The 18,859-nt window shown below is 35.4% G+C and overlaps 2 protein-coding genes across 5 annotated transcripts in view; one reads left to right on the top strand and one right to left on the bottom strand.

Moving 5' to 3' along the window:
- Positions 1-18,859, bottom strand: part of LOC136033144 (uncharacterized) — a 283,627-nt gene that overhangs the window by 90,731 nt on the left and 174,037 nt on the right. The gene's annotated exons all lie outside the window — the stretch shown is intronic.
- Positions 5,037-13,248, top strand: LOC136033145 (DNA primase large subunit-like). The gene is made up of 4 exons (XM_065713790.1): positions 5,037-5,057; positions 8,519-8,698; positions 9,779-9,894; positions 12,985-13,248. Exons 2-4 carry the CDS (start codon positions 8,527-8,529, stop codon positions 13,231-13,233), a joined length of 537 nt encoding a protein of 178 aa, XP_065569862.1. The 5' UTR covers positions 5,037-5,057; positions 8,519-8,526; the 3' UTR covers positions 13,234-13,248.

Raw genomic sequence — 18,859 nt, 5'->3', positions numbered from 1 at the left:
TGTTATTTCAACATCCCCCACAACAAGCCACGCCAGATGTTGGTGCTGCGATATTGGTGCTACAGCCTTTGACAACCTGCATACTGACGGCTTGATGTGATTAAGTTACCTTGCCTCATCCCTCCAAAAAAATTCCTTGAAAATTTAACCTTCATACCCTTTCACATAGCTGTGATACTATGCATAGTAGTAGTATTTTTATTACAGTAGTAATATATAAAGTAATAGCGGTAGTATTAGCAGCAGTACTACTATTAACATATTACCTTTATAAGTATTACATTAGAAGTAGTAGTAGTGGAAGTAGCGGTAGTTGTAGTAAATATAACAGTGACTTAAGTATTAGTTGTAGCATGCACTTATTACCTAATGGTTAGATGATTTTCTCCTTTTAGCAGTCTCTGAAAGTTTCAATTGAAAAGCGCTTTTTTGACAGTGTACATGCACATAGCCTCTTTTGATTTATTTTTCCTTGATATCGTAACTAGAGTAGTGCGATAACATTAATAGTGGTGGTAGTAGTAGTAGTGGTCGTGGTAGTAATAGTGGTAGCATGCAAATATTGCATTTTAGGTCGTCTCCCTTATCATTATCTGAAAGTTCCAAATTAAAATACTCAATCATTCCTGAGCTCAATCATCCCTTTTGACAATCCGTATGCACACGACGTGTTTTGATTTAATTCAACACTCCCATCAACATTCTCTGAAAGGATCACCTGAATGTCATTCGTCTTTTTGAAAGTAAAGTTCAAACATGCATACCTTTCTCAATAACGAATGCTGTACGTAAACAATGAACCAATCACCTAACTTACAGCCCTTGCCCTGAGAACTGTAAGGAATATGACATCCCCAAAGACATAATAACTGAACCCTTCAACAATGCTGAACAAAATAGCTCTCTTAAAATTCTTACCGGATGTGTTTTGGGGAATGATAGGCTTATGGGGGAGGGGCTGGTTGCCGTCCATATACTTTTGACTCTTAAAAAGGGCATTAGACTTTCCAACTTCTAATCCGATGAGAGTAATTTAATCGAAATTTTACGCAACCACTCGTTCCATAAAACCTAATATGCCCCGAGGCATAACTAACAACCCTTGCCACTGGGCTCTGGAGGGTTGTGTCCACTCTGAAGGTAGTTTTAAATTCTCTTTGGACTTTAGTAAACAAAATACTATCTCACAATTTTGATTGGATGCGTTAGGGGAAAAAAGGTGTCAGGGAGGGGGGGGCTAATCATCGTTGCTTACTTTCGACTCTTAATAGGGAATTGGATTTTAAATTTCCTATCGAATGAGCCTTCTTTAAAGTTCAAACAGCCACCTCTTTCATGAAAACCTAATATGACCCCTGAAGATAACTTAAAATCCTTGCCCCAGATGGAGTGCCGTGTCAACCCCAAAGGCCTTTTTATGTGATGTTTGGACTATTTTTGAACGAGTTGATATCTCTAAATTTCTACCGAATTTATTTTAAGAAAATAGGCTATCTGGGGGGCTAGTTGCCTCCCAATCAGTTTGACTGTAAAAAAGGCACTAGAACATCTTATTTCCAATCCAATGAGACCCCTCCGAAGTTTATGCGTACACACACTCCGTATTAACCTCGTCTGTCCCCGAGGCATAACTTATAGCTCTTCCCTGAGGGCTGTGGGGGGGGGGGGTAATCTTCAGAAATATAATTACTAGACCTTTCAACTACACTGAATAATATAGCTATCTAAAAACTTTGATTGGATATATTTCAGAAAATGATGGGCTTCGAGGTGTTTCCCTCCAATCACTTTTGGCTATCAAAAAGAGCAGTAGACATTACAATTTCCAATTGAATGAGCCTCTTTCGAAGCTTCTGTGACAACTCCTTTCATACGAAGTGCCCTTGTCTAAAACAAACCCCCAAAAATATATATAGCAAAATAAATAAATAATGCATTGTGTCTGCATTTCTCTTTACTTAGGCAGTGCTATCGCGCTCGCATGATTTGAACTGGCGTTCTCCAATTTAAATTTAAACCCCATTTCAGAAAGTGCTATGTGTTGCAAAACTTTACTTGATACTTTACGATGGTAAATGGCACACATATTTTGTTTTCTGTTTTTTTTTCAAAATGTTCGAGACAACACCGCTACAAAGAAAAAAAAATAGGGACCGCTCCTAAATCAATGCACATCCGGAAGGTGATGTGCTCAAAGAGTATTGGCAACACATTAAGAAGGTGTTCGCTAACAATTCCATCCATACCAGACGCTATACCTCCCTTGAGCTTCCAAGTATTATGCCGCACGACATTTTGCTCATTTATCTTCGAGCAAGCTATTTAACTGCCTACAATTCTTATTCTACTTAATAGACTTCTACATATCATTAGTTGAAAGAAGAGCGTGCACAAAAGCCTCGGTGGCTTGTGCAAGCTTTAAGTTTTAAACTGATAGATTATACACTTTTTTTTGAGGCTCGAGTAGAAGTACCAAAGTTTGATTGGTGTTTAGCATCTTTCAGAGGAGGACTTTTATTACGACCCAGCTTGCCAATCCTTATTCGAATGCTTGCTTCAAGATCGGATGCTGACTACAGCACTTTCATGGCATCGACTATCTCACAGCAGTACAAGTACAACGCTAGGGTACCGGACGAACCATTCTTCAATAAAAAAAAAACGAAGCTTTGATTTTCCTTAGAGTTTTGTCACAGTGGGCCTGATACTGATATTGATTAATTTCTTTTACATTCAGTTTTAGTGTGAAAGTTATTGTTTCTTTACCTAGTAACCTTCCTGAATTGAACTTTGCTCAAAAAACATGCTATGCTCAGAATCAAAGTAAATAGGATTCTCAAGGTTATGATTTGCCAATGCATGGTCAGGAATAATGGATATAACCATATGAATTGGGTTTTTAAACATATGGCAGATCGTCTGGCGCACTGGACATAAATATTTTTGCAAGTTTGCTAGGATCAATGCCAGAGATATCACATTGTAAATCACTATAAACGACTATACACTGATCTTCAACTTTTTTCAGAAGTCGTTATTGTTGTGTGGAAGCTTGGAAATGCCGTCTCTCAGAAGCCATAGTGTTCATAGTTGTTGGGAGGTAAACAATTACCTAGGCTTGGGTTGCGATATAATATTCATAAAGCTCAATATTTTTACCGAAAACTTTGCTAGCCATAAAACCTGCTCCTTGCAAGGGCGTACCCTGGAGTAATGACGTGTCACTTTGGGGATAAAAGTACTTTTTCACCAGCAATCTGAAGTAAACCGTAATGTTCCGCCGTTACAAATGGCTCTTGAAGGCCCAGATCATCTTGATTGTTACACATTTCAGGGATATAATCCAGTTTCTGTGGATTGTACCAGTAAATTTTGCGAAAAAATGTCAAGACATTATTCAGAGGTAAAAAAAGGTAAAGAATACGGCATTAGACTTTACAGTCCTTACCGGCGGTGCTGATCTCCGTTTCTTGGACCTTCATCCAGGAAGTGCGATGGGGGGTTTGGGGCCAACCATCCTGTGCTTTCGCACACCCTTCCTGTTTACCTTCCCCAGACTTCTCCAGGTACACATTTAGAGCTGGGTCGACTCTGGCTGAGGTTACAGAATCACACCACTGATCCCGTCCCAAACTGAATAATTGGGTACACTAGGATTCGAAGCCTGGTCCTCTTAGACAAAGGATCCTGAAACCAGCGCACCAATCCACTCAGCCAGGAGTGGATTCAGAAGTAGGCTGTTATCCTGTTTCTAGACACAACGTTCTTTAGCGATTTTTAAACTGTCGCAGAGTTCATTATATAGCTCGCTCGCACTTTTTCGAAATCCGGGCAGAACGCATATTTTAAAGTCGCGGTAGGGCACGGTGATTCTCGGATAGCGACATGGTCCCCGCATATTTTAGGCATTTAGGTTGACTAGTACTATCTTTGGCAGTTTGGTTGAACTAATCGTCGCGGTGGGGAAGTATAAAGGCAGAAATTAAAATGAATTTTATCTAAACAATTCATCCTTTCCAATGCATGATCAAGGGAAATAGAATCTTTAAAAAACAGCTCAATAGCGGTAGACGCATAATGTTGGATATCCATCTTTCACAAAACTTCGCTATTGCTAAGAATCTTGAACTCGGCTAGCAGCTTTCAAATTTTGAACCTTCTTCACAGATTCTTCTAAACATTTCAATGATTCGTCCTAATCGATTCATAATAAAACATGAATCAGTCCAAATATCCCTAACAAAAAAATAAAAGACAAGCGGTTAATAGCATGGAAGTTGAAGCAAACGGTTTCAACATTGAAGTTGAAAAGTGGAATAAAAGATTTACTGTAATAAATATGAAAGTACTCGAATACAAATGCTTTATAATACCACACAAAAATATTGCTTATGGTGTTTAAGGCTCAGAAAGACTATCCTCTCGTGTTGTCATGACATTGTAACCATCTTTTGAGGATTCTCAGATTAAGTCAGCTCCTTCTGTCAAAGCACTTCAGATGAGTCTGAAACAGATGCTCCAAAGTGTTTCCTACGGGTATTTCTATAGATGTTTCTAAGGGTGGAGAACTTCTTCCTTTAATCTCACCCATCCAATCTTCTATCCCTATCGCTCCCCTATGCGTGCTTACTCTTCGCCCCTAATTGTTGGGACGTTCTGGGGCTGGAGAATTTTGGTTTAGATTTTATTTGATCAAATCAAAAAGTGCCTCACGAAATTTTATCAAGAATAAGCTGCCAATCCCCTTAGCTTTGTCCCTGCTTTGATGTGTTTGATAGTTCCAGGCTTCCACTTGTCAATGGACTGCTCCTTACTTACTGTCTGTTACACTGTTTGAAATGTTAGATTGAAACAGGCGGCAGAATCTGTAAAAACACATTTCTGGCGGGAAATTTGAATTGATATCTCTTTTTAGTAGGGCCTATTGGCAAGAATACTAGTGAATAGATCATTTGATGCCTTTTTATTCCCTTTCAAAATCCAATAACTGCTTCTGGGGTACATTAGGCCTACATTTTCAGCCCTTAAAGGGCTAGAAGAGCTCATAACACCTCATAGTAACCAATAGTTTAAAAGTTTGTTCCTGAAAAAAACAAACTAGGCTAGTTAGTGAAAAAAGAATTTCATTTGTAGCTTATTTTTAATGGTAACTATTCATTAATATTAACTATCCTACAAAATCTTGGCATAAAAATATGTTTGCAGAATTTTTTAAAGGGTCACAAAACCCTTAAAAATGATGTCAGTTTATCCTAGCTGTAATGTCACTTTCAAGGGGGTTCCAGGCTCTTTACAAATTCCTTAAAATTTGTTTTTATGCTAACATCTTACTATTAAAACTAGGCTAATGAAAATAATAATTACCAAATGCTTAAGAAATGCATAATTTGGACTAAACATTTGCACATTAGGAAGGGGTAAGGGTAAAGTGAAGTGGAGTACTCTCAGAAGTGATACATGTATAAGTAGCCTAAGTATTTTAGGATTTTCTGATGTTGTTTTTTTGAATTTTATGTGTTTTCTTCTGAGTAGGCAGGCCCGGGTTTACCAAGAGGCCTATTTCCAGGGGCACAATGCCAGGGTACACAATAGATTATCACTAAGTGATTTTTATTAACAAAATCTAGCCTAGACCAATTTTAGCAGTAAAATTTTAGTTTATTGACTTCTTGCTAGCTTAGAAAGGGGTTAGGCGAGGAAAATGAAAGTTTTGGGAATGGGTCTACAGGCTAAAGTATATCCCAGGAAGGTATTTTAAAGTACCCACCTCACTCCTCCCTCTAGAGGGCCCTGAAATTTGCCTATATGACAGGTTTATACCTATTGAAATTTTGACAAAACCACCTTTTACCTTAATTTTCAGTTGCCAGTTGCTTTTTCTCTGCCTTTAGTTCTGAAAATGCAATTTCTGTTATTTGAGTAAAATTCTGGGCCATATCAATATTTTTTTTTCTTCAAAATATAGGAAATGTATTTACATATCTTTAAAACCTTATAAATTTGGATTGAGCAAAGTTGTGAAGCTGAAAACAATTTTGTTGTACTTCATTCAAGCAGAAGATCTATTTTACAAGGTTTCACTTTTATTACCCACATATTTTAAAGGTCATTGAAGGTCAGGACCCTCTAGAGGGAGAGGGAGTAGAGGTGTGTACTTCAAAATACCTTCCCAGGACATACTTTAGCCTGTAGACCCATCCCTGAAAGTTTAATTTTTCCTAACTTAACCCCTTTCTGAGATAGCAAGGAGTCACTAAACTAGAATTTTACCATTTTAGCTATTGTGAAAATGCCATGTAGTTGCCATGTAGCCTATTCATAGAAAAGTGATTTTAAAACAACAAAGAAATTCTCTGGCCACTTATAAACTTTCTGATTTCTCCCCAGAATGGCAGCTGAGAGTTTGGTATCATCTCTCTTTTCCATTACTTTAAGCTCATCAGTTACATTCTGCTCAGTGCTTCTACTATCCCTGAATTTTTAGGAACTTCCCTGAAAATCTCACAAAAACAGAGCTGCAAAAACACTAAACCTAAGAGTATCAAAGTTTTGAATGTGGTCCTGTGAGTAGGCCTAACTATAAACTAGTGCTGCTACTTAAGATGAATATAATTTTTTTTTGGATTTTAGAGTTGCTTGCAGTGTAACTGTATCCTAGACCCCCCTAATGATGGGATATAGCCCTAGGTTAGTTGGTATGCAACAATTTTCGGATTTTAGGGTAAAATTCTAGCTTAGGGGCTTCTTGCCATCTTTGAAAGTAATGGAGCTAGGTAAGTAGAATATTCTGGAATTAATACAGGGCCAAAAATATACCCTAGGAAGATGTTGCCAAGATACTATGCAGTGGTAAAGATAGGGTTTTGAGTTCTGATTAGGGATATCAAGAGTATGTCAACAAATGCAGACACATAAGCCAAGTTAAGAGGCCAAAGACATCTAAAGTTCCAAGATGTCATGTGTGGGCAATATGTCCTTCCTAGGGAAATACTCTAGAGGTAATCCTTCCAAAGCAGAGGACATACTCAATAGCACATTTGGCATAGCTTACACACTAGATTTGTTTACCAATTTGACCAAGTCCTATGTATTAAGCTTCTCCTTTCTAAGTGGTCTTTTTAATTTCAGCCACCTCTTTAGCTTTTTTCTCTCAAAGAGGTGGATCAAGCTCATGTAACTTCTAACTTTAAATGGGAAAAACAATGCAATATTACGTTAGAAAGAAGAAATTTGGAACTTCAGTCTTTACAATTTATTTCAAGGTATGGGGTCCCTTTCCCATACCTTGTATGTATCTACAATACTTGTATCTATTGCTCCATAGATTATTTTAGGTCAGTATGGCATGTTCATCTGAATGTGGGAGAGAATTTAGCTTGAGCCATTATGGTTAAATCTAAGAAGCCTAGCATTTCTTTCCTAGGGTTGAATAGGGACCTCAAGTTTTTTAAACCTTATCTGACTGTTGTTGGAATCTTTGCAAAAATTTGGGTTATTTCTTTAGAACCAACCTATCCACCAAATCATCTAATGCCCCTTTTATCAGCTTGAGACTCTTACAAAGTGAGACTCTTACTATAAAGCTACTTTTGGTATTGCATCTCAACAATTACCTTTATTGTCTTTACAATTACCATATAAGAAAAATTGGGTAAGAAATTTTGGTATTTAGATAACAAGAGTTTCTAAAAAAATTTTCTCAAATTTCTATTTCTAATCAGCCCGTAGCAATCTCTGGAAACCTTTCTTGGCCCATAAACTTACAAAGAAAGGTTATGAGAATCTAATCTAAAATGCAAGCGATTTTTGATGAGTTATCTGTGCCAGCAGAACAACGTCACAAGGAAAGAAACTGGAGGAAGAAGGAAACCAAATATAGAGAGGACATAGATAACATGATAACATGACACAGATAACATGTAAAGTTATCTGCTTTATTTTGAAGTTGGCAATTCTTATAGAAGGGATAGCATATACTAAAGGCTGATTGTATCCATGGGCATTGTTGCCCAGATCCTTAGATACATTTTGCTTTGTCTATATTATTGGGTAGTTTTTCTTTAGTTCAGCTATTTTTGGCTTTCAAGAAATTTGGAATAGAGCATGCTGTGTGACTATATGTTTGTTATGTTTCCTTTGAAAATCCATAGTACAACTAGAGAGAGAGCTTCTCAAAAGGATTCCAGAGTTCAGAGTTTAATTCAACAATAAATTTTACTCCAAAACACTTCAATATAGTCTCCACCATAAGGCTCCATGGCTAGGAAGTAACAGGAAAGAAACAAAAATAAAATAAACACACAAAAAAAGATTTTGCAGTGCCTTTGCACCTTCAAGAATCTCAGTACAAAAATAAAAGAAAGACACCAACACACAAAAAAAAAGTCCAATCTTCCTCCTGAAAAATTGTCAGAATTTTTAGCCAAAAACATGTAGTTTTCTTATGAAATCTACAGAAATACATTCATACTGTTTAAGTGTCTGAAACATAGTCTAAGTCTTCTCTATACTTTTCTAGTTGGCACAATGGAGTATTCTTCTCCTCATTCTGTTACGAAAGGAGTGAGGTATCTAAGAAGAAAAGCTGTGAACATTGAGAAGAAATTTTACAAGCATGGTCTGTCATTTTATAAGGATCATCCTGACCAAACAATTCTATTAGATGATTTGATAAAGTTTGCAGATGAGAGACTGTCAGGTTTGTCTTGGGACTTAAAATTTATTTCGCCTAGGCGAAGTTTGGTAGTACACATACTTTTATTTAGGGGGTGGGGAGGGGGGCTCTGAAAAACCACAAATGCATTACTATGTCAAATTTCATATTATTCTGCTGAAAATCTTTTAGAATGATGCATGGAGGCTCCCTTTTTCTTATTACACTGTGTGGAGTTACACTCTTATGAGGCAGATCAATATAAATGAGGGGTTTGCATAATGTGCAATACTTGACTGAATAAGTGGCTACTTCAAGGTAAGTTTAGTATGCATGTCAAAAATGGTAAGAACAGTGTGTTGGCCTTATAAAATCTGACCAAGGAATTATCATAAAGTTTCTAGTTTGCAAGATTTTAAAACAGGCAAAAACTTTGCAAGATGTTAATTACACTGTTTGCATATCAAACTGTGTTAAGGTGGTATATGTTTGCCTGGCATGATGAGTTCTTTAAGAACCACAAAGGATATCAAACTTGAAAGGCAACACTGTATCTCACAGTTGGCAATGTTTTTTCAATTTTTTTTCGGAACTAGTATGGTGCTTTGCATGATTGTGAGACCATCAATTGATTCCTACATCATGTATATTGAGTGAGAGATGCATAGTATTCCAACATGTGACCAGTCAATACAAAAAGTTGTTGTTCTCTGTGACTCTGCAAGAGCCTAAATTGTGTCTCTTGTGCATGAAAATCTTGACAAAATGTATTTTATTGCAATTTGACATTTTGTTTTAGTTTAGAATTATTGCAATACTAATTTCATAGCTTTAAGGCATTCATAGAAGCCAATGAAGGTTAGAAGTTGATCAACCCTTTAAATGAAGGTTTTAAAGCTTTTTATCTCTCTATTTTTTGACAAAAAATTTATTTTCTGTTAGTAAGCCAATTTTCTAAGTCAATATATTTTTGAACAGTGGCACTGCTGATCCATGCAGTTTTGATTAGCAAAGAAAAGGCAAGTTGGCTTAAACTTTATGTAAAAGACTCTAATTTACTTGAGTCCTGAAAATGACTACTTTTTAGTTAATTTGAATTTCACTTTTTGCTTTTTCCAATTTCAGTTCTTCGAAGCATAGAGAGAGTGAATCTAGGAAAGACATCTAAGTTTTCAGAAGCATGGAGAGCCCAGCTCGGAGACGAATTGAGGAAGCAAAATCTAAAAATTTATTTTAAAGTTGTAAGTAGGCTAAATTTTGTGTAAGTACTCATGCAATCGTCTTATTTTCAAAAAGAAATATTATTACATATACTAGACGAGGGTGTTGGATACCTTTGTGTACAGGTGCAACCCAACCTCTCTGGGGGGGGGGGGGTCCCTACATTTTTATTATCACAAATACATACTAGAAGAGGCTGTAAATTGTTGACTGAAGTTGATTGGAAGTAAGAGTTTGTGTCATAGTTATGTCTCCTGAGGGTTAGGAGGTGACCTGAGATCAAGGGGGGGGGGGGTAGGTTTTTTATTGATTCCTTATTCAACAATCCACAAAAAAAGAATAGACTAAATGAACATATTCACTGCTTAAACATTAAATGACCTTTATGCAGCAGCTCAATTAATTAATTAATTAACATTATTAACAACATAAAAATAAAGTAAGTAAAGAAGAAACAGAAAAAGAATAAAAACAGCCCTTCTATCCCTTCATCATGACAAAGGAGTGGATGCAGTGACCTAAAAACAAAGTCCTATTTGTATCTTTTTTTACGGTTATTTTGTCTTCATGCATATCCAAGTTATTTCTAAAGTATGTGAGAATGCGAAAAAAAAATAACAAGGTAGTTTTACAAGTTTTTAGGGACTTCCGAAGGCCAGGGTCAGGGGAATAGCCCCCCCCCCCATCCGTAGGTCCTCAGACTGAAGAATTCTTTGCATATCTTCTCTGCCTTCTTTGCTGCTATCAACTGGTAAGATTGGTCATGGTAAAATTGGTTATTTTAAATATTTTATCGTGATTTTACCAACCCCAGTAAAATTGGTATTTTATCAATTTTACGTAATTTATGTATTTGACGTAATCTATGTATTCTATCAGTATTTTGCATATTTTTACCGGTATCTTACATATTTTACCGATATATTTTATGACACCTTGCAATTTTCACAGTAATCTGAAGGGGAGGAACTAGATTTACCATTAAATCTTATTGAAGACGGTCTTAATGACTTTGAAAATGACTGAATGTTCCGCTACTCTGATCCCGTGCTTAGTTATTCAAAGTCATCAATGTGTTGTAAATCAATTTTATACTTGCATTCAGTGCTTTTATAGACAAATGAAAAACAGCATGAATATGATATGAGAAATGTGGCTGAATATGGCTATTTAAATATGCCAGGCTGTTAGGGTAATATATTTTAGTTTTAAATGTAGAAAAAATTGCTAATATGATTTTATTCCCAAATAACGGTAAATTTTGATTTTTTTTTTTTTTGGTTTGTTACAAAATGGACGCCTGAAATCAGGTACTGTCCAATTGCTGAAGTATCATCCTAGGCACAAGATTACAAAAGGAATAAACTAGACTAAAATTATAGATGAAGGGGTATTACCTTTTTTAAGCCCAGAAAAATCAGAGTCTTTACAATTTTTATTAAAAGCTGAAAATGATGCTTAAAAAGAAATTTTCTATGGGTCTTGTGCCTACCAGACAATTCTAAAACGCCAATTTTAACCTATGTTTCTAAGGGAGCACCTTATTTTACCAACTTTACTTATCGAGTTTTTATTTTACGGTGATTTTACAACGCTGGTTGTAATCTGATGTAGGATATCTGTACCGATTTTTACTAAAAACAAGAAAAATCATAAGAACAAAATTTTTTTGTGAGTCTGGACAAAGATTAGTGCAGGATTTCTAATGCCACTATATTATCAGCTAACCTCAATTTTGTAAACTACCTCATATAAAATACCTGCCACACATGCTCCCCCTCCATCACAGTCTATTCAGACCTTCACTTTTCACTCCATCTGATACCTCCCCGCTTCCATAATTTTGTTTTCTCATGAAATATTTCATCCAATTCAAGGATGTCATGCGTTTTGTTTGAACCCATCTGGATTGCCAAAAAGCCCAATTTTTGGTAAACAATTATCCTGAATAGTTTCTTAGACCACACTGGCTAAGCGTGACAAATAAAAAAAAAATGGCGAAGAAAACAATAGGATAATTCCAACTAGTTATTAAAAAGAAGAAAAGATTGCAAATATTGCAGCCGTGACCTCCACTTAACCCTCCTCAGTGTGGAAACGGAAATAGAGGATAAAAATACACATAGAAGTTCTCAGAGCACAATAAAAACTTAATTTCCAAAAATATCCCATGAAATAAAAGAGCCCTCTGAAAGGCTCTCTATGCCAACTTTAGAGAAGGGAATATTTTTTATTTCAATGAAAAGGTATTTTTTAATGAAAACACCCCCCAAAAAGGTAGTCTCACAAGACTGTCGCCTGACAATTTGCCGCTAGTCTTGCGGCATATATATTAATTTAGAGATCGTGCTTTACGCTTTTCTATATTTGGCACCACACTTTTCATTATTGTGAAAAACGTTCAAATAATATCCTTCTTTTCTCATTCGCTACTTATCATCACCACTGACTTAAAACCCTGGCAAGGCCTTTAAGTTAAAGCAATTTGGGGCTCTTTTTAAGCACAGATCCATTCGTCAAAATACTGAAGTAGCCGCAGAAGTGTCCCCAAAATGACACCATTCATCTTAATAATAAAACGAGATTCAGGACCATTGTCTATTACTGTTGGTCACATAAAGGGCTAAAATTGGAACGACTTTTTCTATTCTTTTTTCAGATAGTATACTTCTATACTTTTAGTAGAGTATATTTTAAGGTAAATGAGTCACTCAGTGGATTACAATTTTAAGAGTTTCTTTGTTTCTAAAAAAATAGTTAATCTGAGAGACTGCAACATATACTAGCCTATTGGGTAGTTTGGCCCACCCGCCTTCCTAAATATTGAAAGAGTTTGTTTTTCGTTGATTTCTACTTTATATTTGAAAAATAACTCAGTTTGTTTGTATTTGGAAGTTATTTATGTTATAAATATTATGTTGCTAGCATTGTGATAGTTCTTCTGCTTTTGTTAATGTGCAATGATCGTTCTGAAAATATGGTAAGAAAGATTTCTGATTCTAAAGATAAGGCAGACACATAAAGACCTAACGTTTTAAATAAATTTGAGGAAACATAGACATGTCATGTCTATTTTTAACCTCTTCAGACTAAATATTTTTTTCTTTCAGATGAGTGGGATTAATGATGAAGAAGTTCAGAACGCTCGTGAACGTGACCAGCTGTCCCATTTTGCTCTACGACTAGGTTATTCATCAACTGAAGAAAATCGACGATGGTTTGTCCAGCACGAAACTGACCTTTTCCGATTCAGATTGCTCGAGGAATCTCCATCGAATTTGAAACAGTTTTTGACTGAACAAAACATGAAGTTCCAACAGGTTTGTAAATCACAAACATCAAAAACAAGAAGAATATAATAGGGAATCCTTTTAGTAAGACAGTGGAAATCTAATTTGAATGAATATTTCGGTCCAAGGCCCTACGTCTTTTTCGTAAGAGTACTTTTACTAAGACTTTACTGCTCAAAGATCTAACAATCTTCTATTTCATTACGAAAGTATAGTCTCAAGGCTGGAGGCAGTACTAGTCATAGAATCAAAGAAAGAAAAGGAGCGTGTGTGTGAGTGCGTGACAGAGCCGCTCCTAGGGTTGGTGGTAGGGTAGGGTGGAAAAATGTATTACAGTACCCCCTCCGGACTCGAATATTAGCAAAAAATGCCGAATCAAAGCGAAACATTTGATTGAAGTGGGAGGTAATTTTCTTATTAGGTAACAAATTTCTTTTCTAATCTGAATTAATATTTTGGCCCTATGTCCAAGGGCCATCCTCAGCAAAACATAAATATATAGAAGAAGAAAATCTTGCAACAACATACGACCAATAAAACTACAATGAAAATTTTTTAAAACAGTCCCAACATCCTTACTTCAGCTAAGTTCAACCAGGTTAGCTGCCAGAAAAGCAAGATTAGCAATAAAAATGTGTTTTCAATTGTTCTTCTGTCATTTCAATGATTTACCTTGTTTCATCTCACTTTATTTATCAGTACACAAAAACTCTTACGGGGTTTGTAAATAATCCTTTCATGCAAACATTTGTACTTATTGCTGGTTTACTAAATAAATCTTATTTAATTTGTGAAAAAGCGATGTTTTGTTACTTTAAAGGCGCCTTATTAAAATTTAGCTATTTTGGAAACTTTTACTATTTGAAACAAAGTTTTTACGGACCTATTGAAGGTAGAACAAACTTATATCTTCTAATTTGTACAGAATTTGTTGACTATGAGCACAGTCAGGTTTTTATCCAATCGCATAAAGAAAGATAATAAATAATTTTGCAGAAACCCCCAGTTAATAATCAAAAGAATCTATTGACTTGTAATATAAGTATACTATATAGACCTAAAAATTATTCATTAACGCGCTTTATTAAGTATAGTGATAACTTTATATAATTAAAATAATATTTGTCAAAACAACAAAAACATCATAAAAAGAGTTATATTTATCATCCCCACTAATAATTTATCTTCAAGATCCATTCCTGATGTCACACCTTCTGACTCTTATGATAGACCCGTTTTCTAAAATATCATAGGCAGCGCAATAGTGCTGCCGATGTGAACAGTGATGCGGATACAATGTATTATTTATTTATATTTTTTTTTGAGGGGGGAGAGGTTAGACGAGGGCACTTCGTATAGAAGGACGTGTTGTAGAAACTTCAAAAACGAACCATTTGATTGGACATTGAAAGGGCTAATGCCCTTTTTAATATTCGAAAGTGATTGAAGGGCTACTAACACTCCTTCCACGCCCACCATTTCCCCAAACACGTCCAATCAAATTTGAAATAACCATTTTGTTTAACGTAGTTGAAAGATCCGGAAATTATGTATTTGAGGATGACACCTCCCCCCCCCCTCTATAGCACTCAGGGCGAGATTTTAAGTTACGCCCTGGGGGCATATAAGGTTTATCTATAGAAAGGATGATCTATAAGCTTCGGAGGGGGCTTATTGGTTTGCTAAACAGAAGTTGTAATGCTCTTTTTGAGATTCAGAGTGATAGGGGGTGGATATCCCCCCCCCCCTCACGCACCTCATGTTTTCCCGAAACGCGTTTGATGGAAATTTTGAGAAGGCCATTTGTTGTCATAGAAACTTTGAAAGAGGCTCATTAAATTGGAAATTGAAAGGGCTAATGCCCTTTTTAATAGTCAAAAGTAATTGGAGGGCAACTAACCCCCTCCCACGCGCACTATGTTCTCAAGCACGTCCAATCAAAATTTTGAGATAGCCATTTTGTTTAACGTAAATGAAAGGTCCGAAAATTGTGTCTTTGAGGATGACAACCCTCTCCTCTCCCACAGTCCTCAGCGCAAGGATTGTAAGTTGTGCCCTGGGGGGGGGTATAAGGTATATATAGAAAGGGTGAATGTACAAATTCCGGGGGGGGGGCTCATTGGACTGGTTTTCAGATGTTCTAGTGCCCTTTTTGAAGAAACTAAAGGTGCTATCCGTATACTGCTACTAATGGTGCTACAACTATTGCTACTGCGCAAGCTAGGAATGTTAAGGTGAAACTTTTAAGGAATATTTGGCGAAACTCCCCTATTAATAATCAAACGAATCTATTGACCCTTAGGCATAGATCTTTTTGGTGAAAAGTTAGTTTGGAAGTTATATATAAATAAATAAGTATAATATATAGAACTAAAAATTATCCATTAACGTGTTTTATTAAGTATAGCGATAACTTTAAACAATTAAAATAATATTTGTCAAAACAACAAATACATCATAAAAAATCGTTATATTTATCAACCTCACTAATTATTTATCTTCAAGATTCATTCCTGATGTCACACCTTCTGGCTCTTGTGATAGACCCGTTTTCTAAACTAATCATAGCCAGCACAAAAGTGCTCCTTATGTGGACAGTGATGTGGATATAATGTATTATTTATTTATATTACTTTTTTGAGGGGGGAGAGGTTAGACGAGGGCACTTCGTATAGAAGGACGTGTCGTAGAAACTTCAAAAACGACCCATTTGATTGGAAATTGAAAGGGCTAATGCTCTTTTTAATATTCGAAAGTGATTGAAGGGCTACTAACACTCCTTCCACGCCCACCATTTCCCCAAACACATCCAATCAAATTTGAGATAACAATTTTGTTTAACGTAGTTGAAAGCTCCGGAAATTATGTATTTGAGGATGACAACCCCCCCCCCCCCCTATAGCCCTCAGGGAAAGATTTTTAAGTTACGCCCTGGGGGCATATAAGATATATATATATATATATATATATATATATATATATATATATATATATATATATATATATATATATATATATATACATATATATATATATATATATATATGTATATATATATATATATATATATATATATAATATATGATATATATATATATATATATATATATATATATATATATATATATATATATATATATATACATATATATATATATATATATATATGTATATATATATATATATATATATATATATAATATATAATATATATATATATATATATATATATATATATATACATATATATATATAATATATATATATATACATATATATATATATATATATATATATATATATATATATATATATATATATATATATATATATATATATATATATATATATTGATTTTAAAAATAGATGTAAAATCTTAAGCCAAAAATTGATATCAAGAGGTTTTTCTGCAAATAAGTTGACTTGGCAATTTAAAAAATTTAGTTTTCATTATAACGAACTTTTAAATAAATATCAAAAGAATTATCTAGAATTACTTAAAGAAATTTTCAACTAATTTCGGAGGTTCGAGAAATGTTGTCGCAGCGCCCTTTATTTTGAATTGTGTTTCTAATTGAGCGGATTTTCTTAAAAATTAGCCACATGGTAAAGATGAATTCTATAATTGTTTAGTTCATTCAGGTTTTTTGCAATGTGTTAATATTTGTGATTTGGTAAAATTTATAATATTTAGTTTACCTGTTGTTGCTAAAGGGAGGGATATATTAACAGGATAAGCTTGTTTTGGTTTTACTTGGTTGTTTTACATTTGCTGTTGTTTTTTTTTCTTTCATAGGCATATATTTTGGGGGTGATGCCTGACGCGGGGATGCCATGGATATTCTGTGGTAGCCACAAAACTGTGCTGGGTAGAGAATTTAGAGTGGCGAAACCCTATATAGGCCAGTGTATTCTCCTGATGAGCCCTTATGTTGGGTGTTGCCTCTGAATTATTTGTCTATATTATTTTTTCTATTGTTTGGTAAATGACGACTTATACTTATTGACGACATGACTGCCTGTCCATGGATTATTCTTTATGGTTGATTGTGTGTGGCTATGCTGTTTGACCTATGTGATTGTAAGGATGAGTAGGGTTAAGGCCTCATTCAAGTGCTGGTCTATATTAATCACTAATTTAGGAAAACAATATTCCTTTTCTCCTTCTGTCTCTCTTTTTTTTTCTTTTTTTTTGTGTTTGTGCTATTGCATTGGTGATTTCTCTTTTCATGATATATATATATATATATATATATATATATATATATATATATATATATATATATATATATATATATATATATATATATAGAAAGGATGATCGTATAAGCTTTGGAGCGGGCTTGTTGGATTGGTAATCAGAAGTTTTAGTGCCCTTTTTGAGATTCAGAGTGATGGGGGGGGGGGGAGGGGGCGGTGGATCACCCCCTTTCCCACGCACACCTCATGTTTTCCCGCAATGCGTTTGATCGAAATTTTGAGGTGGCCATTTGATATCATATAAACTTTGAAAGAGGCTCATTAAATTGGAAATTGAAAGGGCTAGTGCTCTTTTTAATAGTCAAAAATAATTGGAGGGCAACTAACCCCTCCCACGCCCACGATGTTCCCAAACACATCCAATCAAAATTTTGAGTTAGTAATTTTATTCAACGTAAATGAAAGGTCTGGAAATTATGTCGTTGAGGAAGACACCCCCCCTCCCCCCCACATCCCTCAGCACAAAGGTTGTAAGTTATGCCCTGGGGGATCTAAGGTATATATAGAAAGGGTGAATGTATGAACTATAGAGGGGGCTCATTGGATTGTTCATCAGACGTTCTAGTGCCCTTTTTCAGAGCCAAATTGATCGGAGGGTAGATACTCCCCCCTGCACACACACACCTCGTATTTTCCCGAAAAGCATCTGATAAAAAATTTTAGATAGCTATTCGTTCAAAAATAGTCCAAAGATCATATAATAAGGCATTTGAGGTTGACAGAATCCCCCAGAGTCTGGGGGTAAGGGTTGTAAGTTATGTCTCAGGGGTATATAAGGTTTTTATGGAAGAGGTAATCGTGTGAGCTTTCGAAGAGGCTCATTTGATTTGAAATATTTAGTTTTAGTTCCTTTTTAAGAGTCAAACATGATGAAGAGCAACTAGCCCCTCTCCCTGACATCCTCTTTTCCCAAAACCTATTCAATTGAAATTGTGAGATAGCCATTTTGTTACCAATAGTCCAAAAATCATATAACTATGTCTTTAGCGTGGATACAATCCCCCAGAGCCCATCGTTAAGGATTGTAAGTTATGCTTGGGGCATTTAATTTTTTTATGGAAAGGTTAGTTGTTTAAACTTTGGATCAGATGGAGCTTATTTGATTTGAAGTTGGAAGTCTTAGTGCCTGTTTCAAGAGTCAAAAGTGAATGGAGGGCAATTAGCCCCCTCCCCCAAGCCTATCGCTCCTCAAAACGTATCCGATCAAAATTTTAAGAGAGCTATTTTGTTCATCCTTGTTGAAAGGTCGGGTAATTATGTCTCTGGGGATGTCAACCTCCCCCACAGTCCTCAGGACAAGGGCTGTAAGGCAATACGTTCATTGTTTACACCTAGTATATGTTATTGAGAAAGGTATGCGTGTTTGAACTTTACTTTCCAAGAAGACGAAGGGTATTCAAGTGAGACTTTCAGAGAATGTTGAGGGAAGTGTTGA

Source organism: Artemia franciscana, chromosome 11 (genome assembly GCF_032884065.1).
Source record: "Artemia franciscana chromosome 11, ASM3288406v1, whole genome shotgun sequence".
NCBI classification, from domain to species: domain Eukaryota; kingdom Metazoa; phylum Arthropoda; class Branchiopoda; order Anostraca; family Artemiidae; genus Artemia; species Artemia franciscana.
This window is presented reverse-complemented; position numbering and strand designations above follow the sequence as displayed.

Bases quoted from the DNA above. Each gene is read 5' to 3' on its own strand.
- LOC136033145 (XM_065713790.1), top strand. From the start codon at position 8,527: ATGGAGTATTCTTCTCCTCATTCTGTTACGAAAGGAGTGAGGTATCTA. The intron at 8,699-9,778 runs GTTTGTCTTGGG...TTCCAATTTCAG, and splicing joins TGCAGATGAGAGACTGTCAG to TTCTTCGAAGCATAGAGAGA. The intron at 9,895-12,984 runs GTAAGTAGGCTA...TTTTTCTTTCAG, and splicing joins TAAAAATTTATTTTAAAGTT to ATGAGTGGGATTAATGATGA.